General features: G+C 36.9%; 1 protein-coding gene across 1 annotated transcript; it reads right to left on the bottom strand.

The window, feature by feature from the left end:
* Nucleotides 1-848: 848 nt before the first annotated feature.
* Nucleotides 849-13,579, bottom strand: LOC128213629 (tyrosine-protein kinase Src42A-like). The gene is made up of 8 exons (XM_052919605.1): nt 12,813-13,579; nt 11,630-11,751; nt 11,218-11,381; nt 10,785-10,953; nt 9,717-9,875; nt 9,165-9,343; nt 6,814-6,970; nt 849-6,445 (listed from the first exon to the last, which is right to left on the bottom strand). Exons 1-8 carry the CDS (start codon nt 13,250-13,252, stop codon nt 6,234-6,236), a joined length of 1,602 nt encoding a protein of 533 aa, XP_052775565.1. The 5' UTR covers nt 13,253-13,579; the 3' UTR covers nt 849-6,233.
* Nucleotides 13,580-24,682: the final 11,103 nt, after the last annotated feature.

The following is a 24,682-nucleotide window of genomic DNA, read 5'->3' as shown; positions in this document are numbered from 1 at the left end:
CTCGGTACTATTAACACCCAACAAAAATATTCTGTGTTTGAAATCAGTACCATAGTAACCTCGATCACTTTAATAAAGAATTATTCCATTTTCATTACAACTACTATTGCACATCTTAACGTGCGGCAATGCCCACGATATGTCGCGTAGAGACACAGATATAAGTGTTAATAATGCACCAGTTAATTGTACCCACGCCCCTACCCCCACTGGTCCAGGGAATAGCGGGGACTTTGACTTTCGGTCCAGCCAACCCCGGGTAAAATCCCTGCCCTGCAGGCAAGAACTGATTGTTAAATCCCCGCCAAATGCACCCGCACCCAAGGGACAAGGCCAATTCCCCGCTATATTTTGCGCGAAGACAAAACCACCCCATTTCCCCGGACCTTGGGGGTGGGGCGTGGTTACAATTGACTGGTGCAGAAAGTCAATATCACATAGTTATGACTTTGCTAATTGAGTTTTTTTTTCAATTAATGGTCTTAGCAATAAGTGTGGACATAAACTAGCAGGAAATATACGACGGCACTCTGTTGGATGTCAATAATATACAACTCATATTTCATATAAAGAAACACATGTTATGGCCTTGATTTAAAAATATTCCAGCTAAGGGAAATAAATTGATATTGCATCCTTGATCGAAAGCAGACACGTATTTTTTGCCGTACTTGAGTTATGGCCCTGCGCATTTATCAAATGATGAACTGGAGCTGGAGTATTTAGCCTTGTATCAGTATGGTTAGTTCTCTGCCTGTATATGGACATGTTAGAAATAGTTTTAGGTGGTCCTCAGTCGGAGTAGTATTATAGTGTACCAGTAGGAACAGGAATGGAAAACAATACCGTACAAATATTACGTTTACTTTACTGGTCTTCGATAAAGATGCTACAAAAGAGTTCACTGATATAAAACATATACACAGTTTTGTCCATAAAATAAAGTCACAATGAATGAAGGGCCAACATTTGACAAAGCAAAATACATCAATGACAGACACAATTACGACACATTTAGATGAAATCGTCCATATTTCCAACAGAAATTGTTACGGCAATAGGCCTTATCAAAAGTCCGTTTTTTTTCATCTTCAAAGACCCGTGTTCATCAATTTTATCAACTAATTTAACGACACTATTGACGAAATCATAAAAAAGAAAATTGCCATCAAATAAGCTTATTTTTACTGCCTATGATTCATAAGGCAAAACTACTTAACAAGCAACTTTAAATGGCAGCTATTGTGTTCTATTGAGGAAAAGAGCGCGCAAATGATCATGATTGAAGAGATATACTAAGAGAACTAAGAGAACTAATGTCATACACTGCACTAATCACAGTATGCCTCATTTATGACATTTCAGAGTTCAAGCCAATCCATTATATTAAAACATCCATGAAATATAACATAATGTAGCAAAGTAGTCGGAAATATGGACATTATTTCAAAAGGATGAGCAGATTATTCTCAATACAAATACACAAATACATGTATCATTGTCTAGTATACATGTGTAAAGGAGTATACCATTTGTATTATAATAAACATAGTTACTGTGTATAAATTAATTATATATCTACATTTATATCATGTTTAGATCTAAATATATTTTACAAGAAATGGTATGGCATTTTAACATACAGATCATTACCTTTAATATCTATGATAAATATGGTCTATGATAAACACCGCTGTCAGTAATACATATTTAATCATTTGTTTACATTTATTATTATATGTATGGAAAAAATTCAGAACTGTGTTATACAACTCACTTCATTAATAGAGATAATATAATTTTGCACTCAACCCTGTATTTGTTACTTGTAACCGAAGCCTCACTGTACAACACTAATTATTAGACATTTACTTTAAAGGATAAAAAACTTGACTACAACAAAGCATATGTATGTAAATGACACATACTTTCAACCTCTAATAAAAAGTCACTAACTCTAGCACAAGTATAACATTGTGGCAGTAAAAATGAAGCATGCATCTAACAACTATGTATATCCACATATAAAGAAAAAACAAATCTTTTTACACCTAACAGTGAGTAAATGACTGCAAACATTTTTTATCAGCACTTGAGCAAAACTGTTGACTCAAAAAAGTTACAATATTGTGACTGGTTTATCACAAGCTTTCACAAGGACACAAATAAATGTTTTCCTTTTGTAGTACATAATTTTTTCAACAAAATGAAATGAAATCTATACAATGGTAAAATATTTGGTCTGCGAACACTGCTCAAAATAGTTCTGGACTCCAAACTAAAGTGATAATGGTTTGGAACTTGTAATATAAACAGGAGCTATTAAACACCTCATTGTAAAAAATCACACTCATTAGTTCAATAAAAATCCTATCAATAAGTAACAGCAAGAACATATTGCTTAAAATCTTCAAAATTTTAGTCATTTGATTTTACACAATACGTCCAACTGACATAGGTTAAAACAGGTTTTTAGCAGACGGGAAACCAAACTATGACTCCATGTCCGTTAATTTGATTATCATTCTGAATGATTCAATGTGGTACTTACTGGAGGCTGATAGACATTATCATTGGCCGGCAATGTTCATTATAATCTAAGTGACATCTTTGAATATCTACATTTATATAAACATAACTGTACAGACAGCCTATTGGCCAGTTTCTGTTTAAAAGGAGCATTGCAATTCTATTACGGTACTGTAGTTGCATGTTTTGAAATTGAACAGAAGAAGTATACCTGTAAGATCATTTAAAAGTTTCCAGATGTTTGCACTTAATTTATCATTAATTGTAATGTTTCAATCATTCAAATATCACAATAACAGATTACAATTACTTTTGTTAAAGAATGTAAAATATTTCAAATATCCATTCCATTTTGAGCAGTGCATAAGTACACACATATTTACTCCATCTGTGATAACAGTGGACATATTATTTGGTATGAGATCATAAGTTACGATGGTATTCCAGTCTTTGTGAACTTAAATGATAATTACATGACAGATTAGAATAAAAGAATACAAAATAAAATAACAACTACGGTAATATCACGACACAACACATGTAGTAGCAGTTTCTGTTTCAAAGTGTACAAGGTTATTGAGACATATACACATAACTGGGGTCACAAGTTCTATATTACAAAGGGATGTGAGGGACCTGATGCTAAAGGGCTGGTACCATTTTAGAGATGGTTTAAGCACCATTTATGGCCCCCAAAGGGGATGAAGCGACCTGCTACAGAGGCTAACTGGCTTTTTAGAAGCTCTTTTGAGGGCTCTCCTGCCTTCAAATTTGAAGTCAACTGGAGTGTCATTATAAACAACAAATAAAGTTACAACCAAAAGCAACCACCAGTTAACATTTTTGAATCAGTTAAAAATAAAAAATAAAATCTCATTTTTTTAACTGATTAAAAACAAATAAATTTACAACCAAAAGCAACCAGTTAACTTTGTTTATTCCCCCAGCCAATAGCTCCACAGGAATCTGTGGAAAAAAACATATTCCTGTTTAGTATATATCGAGGCTGAATTGTGATTGTTTATTATTTACAATCACATTAACTAATAAGGAATGTTCAGCCAAATATCTGTGACATGTCATGGTTATAAAGTAAACTGCTGCTTATACTTACTAACACAAACTGGCACAAATCTTGAATGAGCTTTTTTTAGGTTTTTTTTTGTTACGAATCTGATCTGGCTAATTCAGGTACTCTAATATCAAACTATCTAACAATTTGAGCAGAACTGTTTGCTGTTTGTAAATCATTCTTTCAACAAGGGAGCTCTGATTCCACTGTTTCTATAACTCTAGAACAAGCTTTTCATGTTACAAATAATCCAAGTTCTACATACACATACATAGAGTGATCATACGATTGTGAAATGACATATGTGTAGACTTCCTTTTAAAACACAATATATCATAAAGTTGATAAATGCTGACACAGCAAAATATGAAATAAACATACTAAATGGCTGTTAATAATGTATGAATAGTTTAGTAAGTCAAACTCTTTAAATGCAATGCAAAGTGTACCTATCAATGTGTTTGTTTTTCCACCCATGTTTTGATAAAAGACACTAACATGTAGGGCAACCAGCAGAGAAATGTAACATGAATCTCGAGATATTTGATAAAAGACACGGACATGTAGAGCAACCAGCAGAGAAATGTAACCTGAATCTCGAGATATTTGCATAAAAGATGTGAAGTTATGAATGAAACAGGAATGAATATTGACAGTGGGATATTGGAAGTTTGGAAGTTCCAAGCAATGGCACATTCAAGATGGAGTTGGCAGATATGTCCTGCAACGTCTCAAAAGGCATGTACTTCTATGCAAGTCAAATCTTTGCACCAAGTATCATGTAATCAAATACATGTACATAGTTCTCTCTGTTTAACATAATTACATGTACATGAAAACAGCGGGAGGTTTGAAGCACTAGTTAAAGGCACATTCTCTCAGATCATTTACTGCCTCCTTTTTTGGTAATATTATTGATTGGCCATTTACAATTACTGATATAAATCATGTTGAAAAAAACGCCTGGGGCATTTTAAAAATGCTTAAAATCTTAATCATGTGATTGTTTACAGCTCTGTAAACACAGATGACAAGTGTTTACAACTTTGTATTTTGTATAACATCCACGGCAATATGCCATTCTTTTTGAAATTGAAGGAATTCTTCCTTTTTTCATCTCTAAACAATCTCACAGGATGTGCCTCTAATATAATTATTATGCTCTGATAACAACAACAAGACAGCTCCATCCTCAAATATCTGCGAGCAACATTTATCCAGTAAAATATAAAATCAATAACAGTGAATCATCCTAGCTTTGGTAATTATCTACAAAAAGGACTAAAATTGTATCAACAATGTATCGAGTTAATATGACAAATCTACTTTAGACTTGCCAGTTAATATCTGCGTTTTCTGATACAATTTACTGAGACAAATACGTTAAGGATATGAATGGAAAATATAAATTATTTCTAGAATTTTTCAGTACCCCGGTAATATGATTTACTTCTCACTAAACTCATCTTTGAAATGTAACTAAATGTTTAAATAAACCTTACTACAGGGGCCATGAATACAAACAGCCTCTAGTATAAGTTACGACTCAAATGGCAAAACTGCAAATCTGTTCCTATTCAACTTTTTCTAGTTGAGTTTTGATGATGCGGTTTGCTGATATTAATTACTATTTAAAATTGTACAATTATTCACATTCATTTCTGTAAAACAAATGCAATGAAAATGTCTCTTTGTAGTTAAATGAAAGGTCTTTTCCCAGTCTGAGCCTAGACTTTGACTCCAGGCTGGTCGTAATCATGGCCCCTGGTTTTTTTATCTTATCTTTTTATTCATTATTTGAGCATCAGTTCTAGAGAAGTCATGTACATGTATGGCTAAAATCCCGGACTGAAAACAATGCTCAAGTATATTTTTTCATCCAAAAAAGCAACAATTACTGTCCATGTAACTTTGATATAGATCATATTTTATCTCCTTAGAGCAGAATTACGAGAAAAATATTGGCAAAATCATACAAAATTGATAAGAGAATCCTGTTGGCTGCTGCAGTCATTATACAATGTTGATTTTTAGTTCAGTTCACAAATCTAGCATAAAAAACATTTCAAAACAACATTGAGAATAAAAAAGCACTAATAAACTCTACTATCTTACTACCCTACAGAACAATGAAGCATATATTATAATAATGACTAGGATAGATTCATTCATTCCAGAAAATGCAATTTTAAATTTACATAGAAAATATTCATAGGAATTGTACAACTCTACAGTGAAAGCCAATCAATAAAAACCCATTCCTCTAATTAAAAGACAGCTTTTTACCAATATCAAAGGAATTGTTAACATGATCTGCACTAAATGATAGTTAGCTTCAAGAGAAATAACAAATGCATTTAAAAAACAACGGCATAATGTAAACTGGTGTCACAAATGAGTACAATAACAGTTCTCAAGGTCAACACTTTACTGAAGGTCAACACTTGAAAATATCTCTCTAACAACTTGACAAATGTCATTCATAAAGGAACCAAACCTTGCACAGCTTGAGAAAGAGAAACAAATCTATGAAAAATGACAATGTGTAAGGAAAGATGAAAATGACGAATGAACGTTTCAGCTAAGATTGCAATCTGCCCAAGGGGATGTAAAAACCCTCCTCGTCCACTAACTACCGTACACCTGACGCTTCCTTGTAGTCGGTGCTCTCGAGATTGAAGAATTCCTCGAGTTTCCATTGAAGTGTTTCAAATGTTGGTCGCTCCATTTCCTCCTTCTTCCAGCACTCGAGCATGATCTCATACAAGCCCTTAGGGCAGCCGGGGGGACACGGCATTCGGTACCCGTGCTCCACCTGGTGTAACACCTCCGCGTTAGTCATACCTACAAACAAAAGGCAACATTTTATATAGCATGTGCACATGTTGTCAAAATTCTGTGACAATTTTATACTAGCAAGAAAACAGACAATAAATTGAATTAAGGCCTTGTTAGTACTTCATACATATTATACATGTTAGTATAAAGACAACTCAAATTGGCAAAGATTTCCCCCAAATGTTAAGGGCCTCAAACGGCAAAAATTATTATGAAATCTTCTCTAGGTTTTAACACCCCACCACGCAATTGCTATGTGGTCTTTCGTTCACAGTGTGTTTTTTTTCTAGATGGCAACTATAGAAACAAAGTAACAAAAAGGCTTATATTGAAAATAAGGAAAAAACATGCACTAAATGTCCACTTAACCTTACCTGGATAAGGGATTCTGCCGTAAGTTACGATTTCAGTGAGCAGAATTCCGAATGACCAGACATCTGACTTGATGGTAAACCGGTTGTAACTGGCGGCTTCAGGGGCGGTCCACTTGATCGGGAATCTGGCTCCAACACGTGCCTCATACTCATCCTCCTGATTAATTCAAGTTATTTTTAAGTAATATAGTTTTGATTTATTTCAGATGTAAAAAATGGTAAAACATAACAAAAGCTCACAAGCCCTAGGCACATGTTAACAAATTTAGGAATCAAATTTCATTGTAAATGATTTTTTTTACACAAAACTAGTAAAAATGTCTAAAATGCAAATTTTATGAATTTGTTTTTCTGAATTTGAGACCCAGGTCAGACTTGAGACTGATCAAAATCTTGGTTTGCGCCTTGCATTCTTAAATGTTTGCCACACTTATATATGATTTCCATACAAACAAGTTTGTTACAATTTCTTTAACCACATAGACATCTGAGAACTGTAACTTTTTGATCATAGCTTTTTTATCAAAAATCTACTTGTAAAGACGGTCTTTTTAAGTATTCAGAGCAGTTTTCGTATAAAAAACTTGAAGAAAAACAAGAGATATACATCAAACAGAAAAACAATCACACCCTTGTTTCCAAAACAGGATATGTAAGGAGATTGAGTGTTTATATCAAGTAAATGTCTTAACAACAGTATCTCATCCAGCAACATCGTGATCAATAGTCTGGCAGGATTACTCAGCATCTAAAAACGGACATTACCATGCGTGTCTCTAATGATTTTCATTTTGTTCACAGTTACTCAATTGCTTTTTTCACAAACAAGTATACACTGATAAAATTTATTTAAAGCTGCACTCTCGCAGATTGATTATTCCGACTACCTTTTTTATTTTTTGTCTTGGAATGAGCTAATTTTTTAGTGAATGTCTGAAAAACCAGTGATATAAAACTGCTGAGAAAAAAGCGGATCACAAGTTTCATTGAAGTTTTATGGCTAAAAGCATTACTAATGCTTTAAGAAAAATGAAATTTTCTGCGATTTACCAAAGAATTGAGATCTGTTCTATTGTGAGTTATCTAAGGTGACAGAATTTAAGATACTAAAGCCAAAATGAGCTGATTCTGAGACAAAAAAGAATAAAAAAGGTCAAAACTGTCAATTTGGTTAGAATCAACAATTTGATAAAACATGCATGGTGAAGAATTGAATACTAAATTCTGTCATATAAATTTCTTTCGGCCCTTTTTTCAGACCATTGACATCTAACAATTTGGCAAATGTTGCAATTAAGTGCCAGTCATGAATACATGTATATGTCGATACTCAATAGCTTTTGGAAAGCTTTTGTACAAGCTAAACAATATATGAATCATCTTAGTGTGTTTCCTTGTTTGCCAAAACAACGCTATAAAACGCTATATATCCCCTATCAAAGGGCCAAACCACCATTCCCTTAAAAATGAATAAACTGATCATATAGACATGTAAAAGGAATTGTAAAGCTTCAATATACACAATTTCTAGCTATTTTTAAATGAAATATTTTGAGGGGTCCAAAGGCCCCTTTCATTTTTAAGGTAAGAAAATTGTGAAGTAACATGTGGGTGAATACACTTTGTATATAATATTGGTGACATGTTAAAGAGTTTGCACAAACACTGATTCTACTCATAAGGTACTGATAAAACACAAATATCTATCATATATAGGCCACCTTCATTTCTATGACAAAATGTGTCTCTAGTCTACCAAATTTAGTTGAAAACTTTTAGCCAGGACCAACAGTTCACCAAAGTTTAATTGTTATACTTCATACTACAAAGAGTTGCTTGGACATTGGTAGGTTCTTACGTAACAATAAGATGGGAGTCAACAAACATAAGGAGAACTAACTACATAACACCAAAACCTCTTACCCACTGTTGTATGTGCTACATGTACTTGGTAAAGACTAAAACTGGGAGCCAACAAAGTTCAATGATTATGGAACACCAGGAGCCAACAAAGTTCAATGATTATGGGACACTAGACTAAATATTCTGCCAAAATTTGACACTGAAATCTGGGTATTATATATTACTGGTCCAAAAATATCATCCTTACTAAAAGTGAAATAGACAAAGAGTTTGCCACCAAAGTTTTCTTATCAATCTTACAGTACCCCATAGTTGCTGTTTTCACTGTGTTACCCATTATCAACATAAAAACAGAGCAGTTCCCAGCTTTGCAGAGAAGAGAAGGCCACTAGACTAGAGCAGAAGACACCATCTCTATGAGGAAGTTTTAGTGGTGTGTAGCCGTCACACAGATGGTCACCTCTACTGTAAGAGTCACCTACATTCACCTTGATAACACGCGCGAGGCCGAAGTCAGCTATCTTGACATTGTTGGTCTCCCCCACTAGGATGTTACGGGCAGCCAGATCTCGGTGGATGTAATTCTGGGACTCTAGGTAGGCCATTCCACTAGATATCTGGGCTCCGACGTCTATCAGTTGAGGCAGTTTTAATGCTCGCCCTTTACCTAAAAACACATGAATAGCATTATTGAACAAAAAGGAAACGCCAGTTATACAAGTTTACAGATATACATGTATAACATTTACAAAAGTCACCATTTTTTAATGACAATTCTGTGCGTTTTCCAACTTTTTGTAAATGGGGTCAGGGCCTTAAGAATTGTGAAAATAGCTTCAAAATGCCTAAAATCTTTACGAGCCTAAGATCGCTTTCAAACAATCTCTACTTTTTGTTAAGAGATTGAAAAAAAAACTGTGAAAGTTTCAGGCCAACTTATTTTTAACAAAAATACACCTATTGGGATTGTAAATGGGCTGCACTTTCAGTCGAAAAATTTGAATAGTTTGAACATTATCAACAAACTAAGATGGCCATACCTTGCAGGAACTCGAGTAGACTTCCATGCCTCATGAGTTCAGTGATGATGTAGATGGGTTCATCCTGTGTGCACACGGCATACAGCTGGATCAGCTTTGGATGACGTAACTTCTTCATGATCTGAGCCTCCGCCAGGAAATCCTTCGGATCCATAGTGCCTGGAATATACAACATGTTCATATATGTAGGATATCCTTGTGGTATTCTGTCATAGCCAGCTGTATAATGAATGTAAGCATTTTAAAACTATCTGAAGCAAGCCTTCTTGTGCATCCCTGGGACTCGTTCAACACCCCCTACCCCACCCCCACCCAAACACAACTTTTTTTTAAATGATCCTAATTTTGGTTATTTCAACATATGAACTGAAAGGGCTGGGCAATTTTTTAGTTGTAGTCTCTTACAACAGCGTGCAAGTACTACAAAACAATAAACATACTTGCATATACAATATTGTTCTAATGGCAGTTGAAGTGACATGAACTTAAGCCCACTTCAAATGAAGAGGCATCACTTACAACAAATGTTTTGTAAGGCCAATTATTATAGTGCAGACGGCAAGACTTTGAAATCCGTCTCTGGGACAGGATATGCTCAAACCATGATTAGAAATGTAATACCAGGCAGGGTTAGACTGTTGGTGAACATGAAATACTGTTACATGAAAATCAAATTGATCTTGATTAAACATACATACCATATAATTAATATATTTTTATGCCATTTAATAATATTTATTTATTTTTTTAATTAATTCTTGCTTATTGTCTGGTATACAGGATTGATAAAGGCAAGAGTTTTATCCATGAAAATTGGGATGGCAGCCAGGTTATGTCTTGGTTTGTAGTTTTCCATGTGACAATGTTTAGTAATGAGTTATCAGTTTCGAGAAGCTGAACAAAAACAGACACAAATCAAATGACATGGAATTAATCCATTCTAAAATACAACTGCAGTATACACTTAATTCCTCATAGCTGTTCCAATTCACAAATTATTTCTATATTTAAACTGACAAAGAATTCTTATACAATCATACACTTGGTGCTATTCAATTACAGTCTTACCAGGCTTGAGGGTCTTGATAGCCACTGGTGTAGTGTTGTTCCATAGTCCCTCCCAGACTTCCCCAAACTGCCCGTGTCCTATCTTACGCAGCAACTTCAGAGAAGTTTTTGGGATTTCCCACTGGTCCTTCGTATTGTAGGACAGCCCAACAGTTTGTGGCTTTTCAACCTAAATACGACAAGAATCCGAGTGATGTGATGTTGTTTCCATTATATGATTATCAAAAAATAAGCTTAATATAGATTATGTTTAGCCTCAAATGAACAGGCTACACATTTTTTGCTGTTCGGATGTCAAATTTATTCTTTTAGGCATTAAGAACTGTAGTTGTAATTTTTCATTCATGACATTAAACTTTAACCAAGTCCTGCTGTTTATACTGTCAAACATAAGGAAACAGAATAATGTAAAAGCCATATTTCCATGACTTACCTGTGTGCATGATTGCCTCAGGTTGACACATAAGCCATCAGCGTCAACACCATAGTGCTCTACAAGTTCTGACAGAGTTCTGAACGTGATACGACGAGCAATGAAAAATCCTCCTTCATCCAGCTGTCTGATTCTGTAGTGCTTAACTGTATCTCCATCTCGAACTGCAAGTTTGAAGGGATGACCAAAACAATTGTTTAGTGATATAAATAGCTATAAATTGAAAGACAATAAAAGTATAAAAAAAATAATCAATAAAATAAAACGGATTTTAAACAAATCTTTACTCACACAATATAAAGAAACTGGTAGAAGGACCATTTCAGAAATTGACTTATTTCCTAATATTGCAGGGTTTTTTTATGACTGTAGTTTTGTATGTCACAAGTAGAAACAATAAATGTTATGTTACCTGAAAGTGAATAGTCATTCCGTCGACTTTCACTATCTCTGATTAAAAATGCACCATGTTCATTCTCTGGAGACAACAGTTTCTTCTCAGCCTCCACTCTCTTTATCTTGCCAAAATACCATCTAAAAGAAATATACACTGTATGTACATGAACATTTAATGTGTTGTTATATATTAAGATTTATAAAGATCATCTCAAGTTTGAAGACCAATATTATTCAATATGTGTTCATCGATATCAAGACATTCTGATCAAAACACATAAATTCTTAAACTAGTGCGTGTCCTTTAAAATGATCAACATGCTGTGCTTCAGTACACTGAACGAGTTAGACCCACTGTCCTAGCTCACTCCGAGGGATAAACCCGATTATCGAAGGATTTACTGCCGATTGTAAATATGAACGAAATTGTCAAAAATATTCAGATCCTTTATAGACCCTGCAGCAGAACTCAGCGTCTTTTGAGAAAAGCAAGGAATAAATTTTCTTGTGAAGAAGTTATTCGTTTTTACCATTATGTACATTGTTAGCCGCATAAGATTCTTTATACCAGCTTTGTATTTGTATTTTTTTATGTGATACCCATTTCCTCAGAAAATGAGACAAGAAGGCATTCAACCGTGCACTGTTAACTTTCAACCCATGTTTGATCAAAGCCGCTTCCAACCATATTTTTCGAAAATCTTAAGTAACATGACTATTTTGGGAGTAATGTATTTATAAATGTTATATTTTATAAAAATAAAATTCCATTATTCAGTCATGATATAATCAAACATTGTCAACAAGGCAAATACAACTGCATTCTCGTTATAAGCAAACTTAATCCAGTTAACCCTGCTAACTAATGCCTCAATCGTAATTCTTCAGTCGACTGGTCAGCCTCCGAGGGCTGAAAATCCACAGAATGCTGACAGTCGTTAGATTCATTGTGTAGACTGCGATACAAAAATCCACAGAGAGAAACTGAAAGTGGGCTACTTGATGAGAGTAATGTATATAAAATTCAGAATTGAGCAAGCCTGCAAAGCATTTTACCACACCAGTGCTGAGCTTTCTGGGGTGTCTTAATCATATTACTACTGATAATTCATAACTAAAATCAACCACAATACTGTGGTAAAATAATTTTGTCAATGACCGATAAATTCAAAATGGCAACTTGAATATTTAATACTTACGGTTCTGATTCTAAACTTTTCAACTTCGCAACATAGTTTGATGGAATATATCCTTCAAGTTTTGTGGTCAATGACTTGGCATACCACCAATCACCTTCAGTGTCAGTCTGAATTTCTAAATGTTCGCCTTTCCTAAAGCTAAGATCTTCAGCTGTTCTAGCATCATAGTCATACAAAGCAACAAATATCTTTGGTACACCTCTCGTGGCATCCCCTGCTTCTCCCCTCGCATCAATCAGTGGCGGAGACACAGGAACAACACCAGTGTTGATGGATTGTGGTGGGGAGTTCACAACTCTAAGATTAACTTGATTAGGACTCGTGACTGCTCCATTTGTGTCTATAGCATTGTGCTGTGGACTGCTGGTATTACTGACCACTCCCACAGAATGTGCATTTTCCGCTGCCGGCTTTTGCTGACAGCTGAAGCAGCCTCCCATTATGGAATAAGTTGTACAGATGATTTTTTGTGCATTTCAATTAGAAAAAAGAATTGATTCTTCAGCGATCTAGCAACTTGTCAAATCTAAACAAAGAATGACTAATCGCATAACAAAATGTTCTTTGGCGAGTGTCACTACACATCTGTTTATTTCATGGCAATGCTCTTTATTCGATGCAAAATAGGACACGATTAAATAATAAAACGTTAATCCATTGGCTGAGGTGAACAACGAATCAATCTATAACTGAACAACCTAATTATTTTAAGCCGAATTTTATTATTGAACGACTAAATTATTCACAAATCTTAGACCGGAAGTGGAAATTCGGCAGGAAAATGGCAAAACGTCTATAATACAAACGGCTAACGCCCAATTTCATCGCAAGATGACAGTGAGGTTAGGCCACACCATTTACTTTGTTCGGTTAAACGAAATTTTGACGAAGATGTTTGAGGCGAGAAGGCAAATGAATTTTTTTCTCTTTTGTTTTAAAACAGGCGGGTGGAGGCAAAATATTGTTTCCTTCATAATTTTCAACATAATACTCCTAAATTATTATAATTTTATTCGCCCTTCTTAGTGTAATTTAAAAAAAAAACACCTACGGAATATTCATTTTATACAGCTGTTTCAGTCTTCCGGGTGTTGTATGAAACATGAAACAGTGCGTTTTGCGTTGTTTGATGCAACATGGCCGTACAAGAAAGAAAGTGGTTTGGTCATTTTTCAAAAAGGGAAAGAGCGGTCGCTACGACAGTTTGTTTGCACTGTCTGAAAATTATGTGCAGTAAATTCGACTAACATAATATCAATTTAATGTGACCTGATGGGCATTAAAAGTGCTTGGTGTACAAGTCCCTCTTACATTATGCCAACGAGCCTCATCAACGTTTACATGGTAATTTCCTTGGAAAAAAGTTGTAATGTTAAAAGATCTGTAGATTGAAAAGTTTTAGAGCTTCGTCGAGTTGGCAGATTTTTTTGGTATTCTGAAGCTAGGATATTAATATGGTTGTGTGTAATATATATTGTGTAATTTGATGGTAATACTTAAATTGTACTTTTAACAAGTGATTCCGACCCCAGTTCGTCAGGCACACGCGCACGCACGCACGCAAGCTAGAGCAAGGGACATGACTCGGTCGACATATATGAACTTTCTAGAATTATGTGGCATGTGTACTGGGTTTAATACTGCACGATTATGCCAACTCGATTTTGTTTTTCGAAAACATGTGAAGAAAAATTAAATGAACATGTTCTTCCTCGTGTTTTTATAATATCTCTTAAAAAAACTACATTGAATAAAACAAAACAATGTTCGTCTTGTTGACAGAACATTCAAATAAAGTCTTTAATTCTTGTTGAATGGATCAAGTGTTTAGCATATGGGTACCGGACAGAAATTCTTATCTACGACGCAATCCAAATCCTTTTTTAAAACCTTAAATACATTAAATGCCCATTATCACTCATTAGTTACAACTTAATTTATTAGAGTATTAAGTCAAACATGAAAAATTGTGAACACAACTCCATACTACGAAGTTAACAACAACAGCTATCCGTAACTGTGTGAAACGTGCATGCATCACTGGTGCATCTAGGCGTTATTAAAATAAGACATGAGTAATTCAACATGCTTGATTAAGTACGTTTGATACTAAACTGTAAACCCTTATCAAACAAATACATCGATTGGTGAAATATCACAGGAATTTGACCCAGTGTTTGGTCTTAAATGATATATTAAAGTCATTATATGACCAAATACTGACAAAAACTGGTCACTTATACTATCATTAAAGATACTATACATTAAGATACATTACTATCTTTAATGATAGTATTAGTGACCTGGTCTTTGTCCGAAATTATTGTTTTTGTCAGTATTTGGTCATATATCAATTAAGACAAAACACTGTGTCAAATTCCTGTGTGAAATATGGGCTTGATAGAAATTAAAACTTCGAACAAAGTCCATAACTTGTATACAATCGTGCAAGAGAAAAACAAATGTTTTAATTTTATAGGTTTTTGACTGTAAAGCATTGTTTTAAATTTCAATCAAACGCACTAAGTGGCTGGTGAGATATGGGCTTTTTTTGTGCACGAAAATATTGAACCGGAATTTCTAAGTCGAAAAAGTGCAATCATTTGCTAAATGTAAGTCTAGCGTTACCAAAATTTTATCTAGTATGTCTGTTGATATAGAAGGTCTATTAGAAGTGAAGCTTCGTTTTAAGTTTCAATCAAACAGGTTAAGGATGCGATAAGGACTAGCTGGTACTTGCACGCAATCCTTTAAGGAAGCCATTCATCATAAGGATGCAAAGATGTGTTAGTGCACTTTAGATATTACCATTGAGATTATTTTCCGTTTATAATTTATATTGATTCATCATAATCTTATTTTTACCTTCATGCCATTTTAGTATTACCATAATGAACCCAGATGAATCTTGCATGCGCACTAGTACGCTTATACACGCTTGACATAAGTGTCATTAGATTTTCATTTAATTTATACATTTATTTCCGACAAGTATATTGTCATGGCTCCAGACGGAAAATACCAAATCTCTATTCCTCCTCTGAATATGGGGGAGAATTACACATCGTTGGTGGGTCAGATTTTCAATTTATTTTTTTAAGAAAAATGAGAGGATTTTTGTTTTTGAACGATTGAAAGGCGAATTTGTAATACATTCAAGACATGAGATCAAAGAAATAGTATCGGACATGGGTAAGTGGTCACTCCCTGTTTTTCACCCAGACTTGTGACTGGCTTTGGTCAGGTTACCCACATTACACGCAGGTAGGAAATGGTAAGTATGTTCACAGATACCTTTTTCCGTTTATGTAGACATATCTATTATGTACCAATAGAAGGCTACTAACAAACACACCTCTTCTGAGTCATAGAGGTAACGGTTTGTTGGAACGTGTGTCACTTTTTAAGCGGGCAAGGAATGGTAAATATGTTCGCAGATACCTTTCCTCTATAAAGTGTTACACAACAGTTATAAGCCAGCACCCTTAAGATTCCCTCCCAGGCGGAAACTCTACTGAATGACGCCTTGCGAGGAGTGCTGGGCCTCTCGGACAGTCAAACGGGGTCACTCTGGCTTAATTGGAGACTTGTAGACTATACATCTCACATGCACCAAGAGAAAGCTACAAGTCTTTTACAAACACACCTCCTCTGAGCCAAGAGGTAACTGTTTGTCTTAAACAGACCTCTTCTGAGTCAAGAGGTAACTGTTCGTCTTCCAATCAATATCAATACAATTTGCAGACAAGTTTTCTTTCGAAGTTTCATAACAACTGGATAAAACTATTGAATTTATGACGGGGATTTTCTCTCACTCCCTTAGATTTGACCTAGTGACCTTGTTTTTGGCTAGACCAGATCCATATCCTTAACTGTTCAAGACAACATTTAGACAAGTTGTCTGACCAAGCTTCATCTCAAATGAATAAAAAACTATTGAACTTAAGACGAGGATTTCTCTCCCTAAAATTTGACCTAGTGACGTAGCTCTTGACAAGAGTGACCTATATTTATAACTATCCAAGACAACGTGCAGACAGGTTTTCTTATCCAGTAAAGTAGCTCTTGACAAGAGGTGACCCATATTTATAACTGTCCAAGACAGCGTGCAGACAGGTTGTCTTATCCAGTGACGTAGCTCTTGACAAGAGGTGACCTATATTTATAACTGTCCAAGACAGCGTGCAGACAGGTTTTCTTATCCAGTGAAGTAGCTCTGGACAAGAGGTGAACAATATTTATAACTATTCAAGACAACGTACAGATAGCTATTCTTATCCAGTGACGTAGCTCTTGACAAGAGGTGACCCATATTTATAACTATTCAAGACAACGTACAGACAGGTATTCTTATCCAGTGACGTAGCTCTTGACAAGAGGTGACCCATATTTATAACTATTCAAGACAGCGTACAGACAGGCATTTTTATCAAGTGACGTAGCTTTTGACAAGAGGTGACCCATATTTATAACTATTCAAAGACAAGAGGTGACCTATATTTACAACTTTTCAAGACAGCGTACATGCAGGTATTCTTATCCAGTGACGTAGCTTATAACTATTCAAGACAGCAGCGTGCAGACAGGTATTCTTATCCAGTGACGTAGCTTTTGACAAGAGGTGACCCAAATTTATAACTGTTCAAGACAGCAGCGTGCAGACAGGTATTATTTTAACCAAGTTCCATAACAAAAAAATACATTTAATCATAGTTATCACATTGTATACGTGTTCCTACATAATTTATCAAGGCAAAATACATCGCGGATTATTTAGAAAGGACGGATCAAGAAAATCAAAGATATTTCAGGTTCATTATGTGTTAGAAGACAACAAAACACACCTTAAATATCACCCAACGTTTGAAGAACCATCGCTTTCTTCGAGTTAAAAGTGGTCCTTTCTGGACCGGGCCGTTCTGGTTTTGATCCGACACCGTAGCTCTACGCATAAACCTGAAAAGTATTCTTTCAATAATCTTTCTGCAGTATTTATTTCTTGTCATTATATATAGTTCTCAGGCCTCATACGAATATCGAAGCTATAAAAACAAGGGACTATTTTGTCTTAGTTTTCTTTTAATGTCTATAAATCTCAATTAGTTCATACTGACCTGAAAGCTTCATGAAAATTGAAAATACCGGCCGCCAGATGGGATGGAAAAATATATCCGGAATACATTGCGCAGCAAAGCGCGATATAAAAAAAATAAATAAATATTGCAGTAAAACATTTTGTCCAAACCAAGATCGCTACTTACGTCTCAAGTTATTTTTTGCGAAAGTAGGCACACCTATATGTCAAAATAATTTCCTTCATAAGCAATAGTACAATAATTGTATCAAGTTTTTATTCTGAAATCATATGTTTAATCTTTTCATATAATTAGTTTAGACCAAAATAATAATATTTTATTTATCATCATCGGAAGGTTACATTTGGCATACTGCCGTCTTTTTTTTAAAACAAAAATAAACGATTTTGCGTTTGGGTTCTAAAATTTCCAATATCAAAAAAAAAAAAATCCATTAGTTATCCATTTAAGTTGGCGAATAAAGCCACTGGGCGACCGTTATATTGCAGCATTGTGATGCTTTGTAAAAATATTTTCCGGTTTCAATGACGTTTATCCCCCCCCCCCACAATATACACACAATTCTATCTAACCTTTCCTACATTATCATTTTCATACATTTGTTATGTTTTCAACATCTCATATTAGCGTTTAATCTATTTTCTCGCCAAAGGTTACAGCACACAAGTGGACAAATTGTTTTAAAAGAACGTACATCAACTGTATTTTTAAATACAAGCGTCTTGGGGCCCCGACGTTTGATTAATAAAGAGCTATGTGCGTGAAGTTAGCAGCACAGCTGCATAGCAGCAAGCTGCTAGCAGCAAGTTGATATGATGCTGGCAGCTAGCTGCTACGCTGCTGGCAGCTAGCTGCTACATGTTTTCACTGTAAATATAATGATTTAGGTTTACTATATACTACTTTAGTAAACCATTGTATGCTTTCCAGCTGTTTATAGGAATATAAAAAGGGGTAAGAAAAAAATGAGATTTTACTGTTTTAGGTCATTTGGTAAAATTTTGATTGCGACGGGTTTATTAAATAAGTAGACCACCAAAATAATATTTTTTTTCTGAAATACCAATTTCTCATCTTAAAATACAGGAAGGGGCAACGGGACCATACCAACTTAAGGTAATCTTTATTCATCGTATGAAAACGACAATGCCTCAGTTTTTGCATTGTCTGACGGATTACCATTATTAATGTGTATGATAAATGTTAAAAATCCCATTTGACCGAAAATCGAAATTTGCTGCTGTAAAAGCCATTTTGGGTACGAACTGACCAGAAATTTCGACTAAGGGGACCATAACGAAAAGTGGGGGGATGAACTAGGCCACGAGCCCTACAATATGAGCTATTTAGATCGCTGGAGCTTTTGTCCTGAGTAGCCGAAAATAGAGCTCGAAAATCGAAATTTGCTGCTGTAAAAGCCATTTTGGGTACGAACTGACCAGAAATTTCGACTAAGGGGACCATAACGAAAAGTGGGGGGATGAACTAGGCCACGAGCCCTACAATATGAGCTATTTAGATCGCTGGAGCTTTTGTCCTGAGTAGCCGAAAATAGAGCTCGAAAATCGAAATTTGCTGCTGTAAAAGCCATTTTGGGTACGAACTGACCAGAAATTTCGACTAAGGGGACCATAACGAAAAGTGGGGGGATGAACTAGGCCACGAGCCCTACAATATGAGCTATTTAGATCGCTGGAGCTTTTGTCCTGAGTAGCCGAAAATAGAGCTCGAAAATCGAAATTTGCTGCTGTAAAAGCCATTTTGGGTACGAACTGACCAGAAATTTCGACTAAGGGGACCATAACGAAAAGTGGGGGGATGAACTAGGCCACGAGCCCTACAATATGAGCTATTTAGATCGCTGGAGCTTTTGTCCTGAGTAGCCGAAAATAGAGCTCGAAAATCGAAATTTGCTGCTGTAAAAGCCATTTTGGGTACGAACTGACCAGAAATTTCGACTAAGGGGACCATAACGAAAAGTGGGGGGATGAACTAGGCCACGAGCCCTACAATATGAGCTATTTAGATCGCTGGAGCTTTTGTCCTGAGTAGCCGAAAATAGAGCTCGAAAATCGAAATTTGCTGCTGTAAAAGCCATTTTGGGTACGAACTGACCAGAAATTTCGACTAAGGGGACCATAACGAAAAGTGGGGGGATGAACTAGGCCACGAGCCCTACAATATGAGCTATTTAGATCGCTGGAGCTTTTGTCCTGAGTAGCCGAAAATAGAGCTCGAAAATCGAAATTTGCTGCTGTAAAAGCCATTTTGGGTACGAACTGACCAGAAATTTCGACTAAGGGGACCATAACGAAAAGTGGGGGGATGAACTAGGCCACGAGCCCTACAATATGAGCTATTTAGATCGCTGGAGCTTTTGTCCTGAGTAGCCGAAAATAGAGCTCGAAAATCGAAATTTGCTGCTGTAAAAGCCATTTTGGGTACGAACTGACCAGAAATTTCGACTAAGGGGACCATAACGAAAAGTGGGGGGATGAACTAGGCCACGAGCCCTACAATATGAGCTATTTAGATCGCTGGAGCTTTTGTCCTGAGTAGCCGAAAATAGAGCTCGAAAATCGAAATTTGCTGCTGTAAAAGCCATTTTGGGTACGAACTGACCAGAAATTTCGACTAAGGGGACCATAACGAAAAGTGGGGGGATGAACTAGGCCACGAGCCCTACAATATGAGCTATTTAGATCGCTGGAGCTTTTGTCCTGAGTAGCCGAAAATAGAGCTCGAAAATCGAAATTTGCTGCTGTAAAAGCCATTTTGGGTACGAACTGACCAGAAATTTCGACTAAGGGGACCATAACGAAAAGTGGGGGGATGAACTAGGCCACGAGCCCTACAATATGAGCTATTTAGATCGCTGGAGCTTTTGTCCTGAGTAGCCGAAAATAGAGCTCGAAAATCGAAATTTGCTGCTGTAAAAGCCATTTTGGGTACGAACTGACCAGAAATTTCGACTAAGGGGACCATAACGAAAAGTGGGGGGATGAACTAGGCCACGAGCCCTACAATATGAGCTATTTAGATCGCTGGAGCTTTTGTCCTGAGTAGCCGAAAATAGAGCTCGAAAATCGAAATTTGCTGCTGTAAAAGCCATTTTGGGTACGAACTGACCAGAAATTTCGACTAAGGGGACCATAACGAAAAGTGGGGGGATGAACTAGGCCACGAGCCCTACAATATGAGCTATTTAGATCGCTGGAGCTTTTGTCCTGAGTAGCCGAAAATAGAGCTCGAAAATCGAAATTTGCTGCTGTAAAAGCCATTTTGGGTACGAACTGACCAGAAATTTCGACTAAGGGGACCATAACGAAAAGTGGGGGGATGAACTAGGCCACGAGCCCTACAATATGAGCTATTTAGATCGCTGGAGCTTTTGTCCTGAGTAGCCGAAAATAGAGCTCGAAAATCGAAATTTGCTGCTGTAAAAGCCATTTTGGGTACGAACTGACCAGAAATTTCGACTAAGGGGACCATAACGAAAAGTGGGGGGATGAACTAGGCCACGAGCCCTACAATATGAGCTATTTAGATCGCTGGAGCTTTTGTCCTGAGTAGCCGAAAATAGAGCTCGAAAATCGAAATTTGCTGCTGTAAAAGCCATTTTGGGTACGAACTGACCAGAAATTTCGACTAAGGGGACCATAACGAAAAGTGGGGGGATGAACTAGGCCACGAGCCCTACAATATGAGCTATTTAGATCGCTGGAGCTTTTGTCCTGAGTAGCCGAAAATAGAGCTCGAAAATCGAAATTTGCTGCTGTAAAAGCCATTTTGGGTACGAACTGACCAGAAATTTCGACTAAGGGGACCATAACGAAAAGTGGGGGGATGAACTAGGCCACGAGCCCTACAATATGAGCTATTTAGATCGCTGGAGCTTTTGTCCTGAGTAGCCGAAAATAGAGCTCGAAAATCGAAATTTGCTGCTGTAAAAGCCATTTTGGGTACGAACTGACCAGAAATTTCGACTAAGGGGACCATAACGAAAAGTGGGGGGATGAACTAGGCCACGAGCCCTACAATATGAGCTATTTAGATCGCTGGAGCTTTTGTCCTGAGTAGCCGAAAATAGAGCTCGAAAATCGAAATTTGCTGCTGTAAAAGCCATTTTGGGTACGAACTGACCAGAAATTTCGACTAAGGGGACCATAACGAAAAGTGGGGGGATGAACTAGGCCACGAGCCCTACAATATGAGCTATTTAGATCGCTGGAGCTTTTGTCCTGAGTAGCCGAAAATAGAGCTCGAAAATCGAAATTTGCTGCTGTAAAAGCCATTTTGGGTACGAACTGACCAGAAATTTCGACTAAGGGGACCATAACGAAAAGTGGGGGGATGAACTAGGCCACGAGCCCTACAATATGAGCTATTTAGATCGCTGGAGCTTTTGTCCTGAGTAGCCGAAAATAGAGCTCGAAAATCGAAATTTGCTGCTGTAAAAGCCATTTTGGGTACGAACTGACCAGAAATTTCGACTAAGGGGACCATAACGAAAAGTGGGGGGATGAACTAGGCCACGAGCCCTACAATATGAGCTATTTAGATCGCTGGAGCTTTTGTCCTGAGTAGCCGAAAATAGAGCTCGAAAATCGAAATTTGCTGCTGTAAAAGCCATTTTGGGTACGAACTGACCAGAAATTTCGACTAAGGGGACCATAACGAAAAGTGGGGGGATGAACTAGGCCACGAGCCCTACAATATGAGCTATTTAGATCGCTGGAGCTTTTGTCCTGAGTAGCCGAAAATAGAGCTCGAAAATCGAAATTTGCTGCTGTAAAAGCCATTTTGGGTACGAACTGACCAGAAATTTCGACTAAGGGGACCATAACGAAAAGTGGGGGGATGAACTAGGCCACGAGCCCTACAATATGAGCTATTTAGATCGCTGGAGCTTTTGTCCTGAGTAGCCGAAAATAGAGCTCGAAAATCGAAATTTGCTGCTGTAAAAGCCATTTTGGGTACGAACTGACCAGAAATTTCGACTAAGGGGACCATAACGAAAAGTGGGGGGATGAACTAGGCCACGAGCCCTACAATATGAGCTATTTAGATCGCTGGAGCTTTTGTCCTGAGTAGCCGAAAATAGAGCTCGAAAATCGAAATTTGCTGCTGTAAAAGCCATTTTGGGTACGAACTGACCAGAAATTTCGACTAAGGGGACCATAACGAAAAGTGGGGGGATGAACTAGGCCACGAGCCCTACAATATGAGCTATTTAGATCGCTGGAGCTTTTGTCCTGAGTAGCCGAAAATAGAGCTCGAAAATCGAAATTTGCTGCTGTAAAAGCCATTTTCGGCTACGAACTGACCAGAAATTTCGACTAAGGGGACCATAACGAAAAGTGGGGGGATGAACTAGGCCACGAGCCCTACAATATGAGCTATTTAGATCGCTGGAGCTTTGTCCTGAGTAGTCCGAAAATAGCTCGAAAATCGAAATTTGCTGCTGTAAAAGCCATTTTGGGTACGAACTGACCGAAATTTCGACTAAGGGGACCATAACGAAAAGTGGGGGGATGAACTAGGCACGAGCCCTACAATATGAGCTATTTTAGATCGCTGGAGCTTTTGTCCTGAGTAGCCGAAAATAGAGCTCGAAAATCGAAATTTGCTGCTGTAAAAGCCATTTTGGGTACGAACTGACCAGAAATTTCGACTAAGGGGACCATAACGAAAAGTGGGGGATGAACTAGCCACGAGCCCTACAATATGAGCTATTTAGATCGCTGGAGCTTTTGTCCTGAGTAGCCGAAAATAGAGCTCGAAAATCGAAATTTGCTGCTGTAAAAGTCGCCATTCCAGCTCGACATTGAAAATTCCCTATATAATATCGAATGTCGAGCTAAGATTGCGTCCAGCTCGCCATTCCAGCTCGACATTGAATATTTCCTATATAATATCGAATATCGAGCTAGGATTGCGTTCAGCTCGCCAATCCAGCTCGACATTGAATATTTCCTATATAATATCGAATGTCGAGCTAAGATTGCGTCCAGCTCGCCATTCCAGCTCGACATTAAAAATGCCATATAAAATATCGAATGTCGAGCTAGGATTGTGTCCAGCTCGCCATTCCAGCTCGACATTGAAAATGCCCTATAAAATATCGAATGTCGAGCTAGGATTGTGTCCAGCTCACCATTCCAGCTCGACATTGAAAATTCCCTATTATATCGAATGTCTAGCTACTAGACATTGCAGTTCGACATTGAATAATTTCTATCATATATCGTTTGTCGAGCTAGGATTCCGTCCAGCTCGACATTGCAGCTCGACATTAAAAATTCGCAAGGAATCCGTCCAGCTTCACCTTGCAGATCGACATTAAAAGGTTCCTTTATAATTTTAAATGTTGAGCTAGGATTCCATCAAGCTCGATATTCTAACTCGGCATTGAAATTTTTCTTTATATTATCGAATGTCGAGATGGGAAGCGTCCAGGTCGACATTTCAGCTCGACATTGAAGAGTTCTTTTATAATATCGAATGTCGAGCTATGATTGCGTCCAGCTCGACATTGCAACTTGCCATTGAATATTTGCTATATAATATCGAATGTCGAGCTAGAATTCTGTACACATCGACATTGAATATTTGCTATATAATATCCAACGTCGAGCTCGAATTCCGTCCAGCTCGACATTCCAGCTCGACATTGAAGATTTGCTACATAATATCCAACGTCGAGCTAGTATTCCGTCCAGCTCAACATTCCAGCTCGACATTGAAGATTTGCTATATAATATCCAACGTCGA

The sequence above is a fragment of the Mya arenaria genome, chromosome 13 (genome assembly GCF_026914265.1).
Source record: "Mya arenaria isolate MELC-2E11 chromosome 13, ASM2691426v1".
In the NCBI taxonomy this organism is placed as follows: domain Eukaryota; kingdom Metazoa; phylum Mollusca; class Bivalvia; order Myida; family Myidae; genus Mya; species Mya arenaria.
Note: the sequence above shows the minus strand (reverse complement) of the source record. Positions and strands in the feature narration are given on the sequence as shown.

Coding starts and splice junctions, on each gene's coding strand:
- LOC128213629 (XM_052919605.1), bottom strand. CDS start 13,252: ATGGGAGGCTGCTTCAGCTGTCAGCAAAAGCCGGCAGCGGAAAATGCA. Junction 11,382..11,629: donor GAATGACTATTCACTTTCAG/GTAACATAACAT, acceptor TCAAACTTGCAG/TTCGAGATGGAGATACAGTT. Junction 10,954..11,217: donor TGAGGCAATCATGCACACAG/GTAAGTCATGGA, acceptor TGTCGTATTTAG/GTTGAAAAGCCACAAACTGT.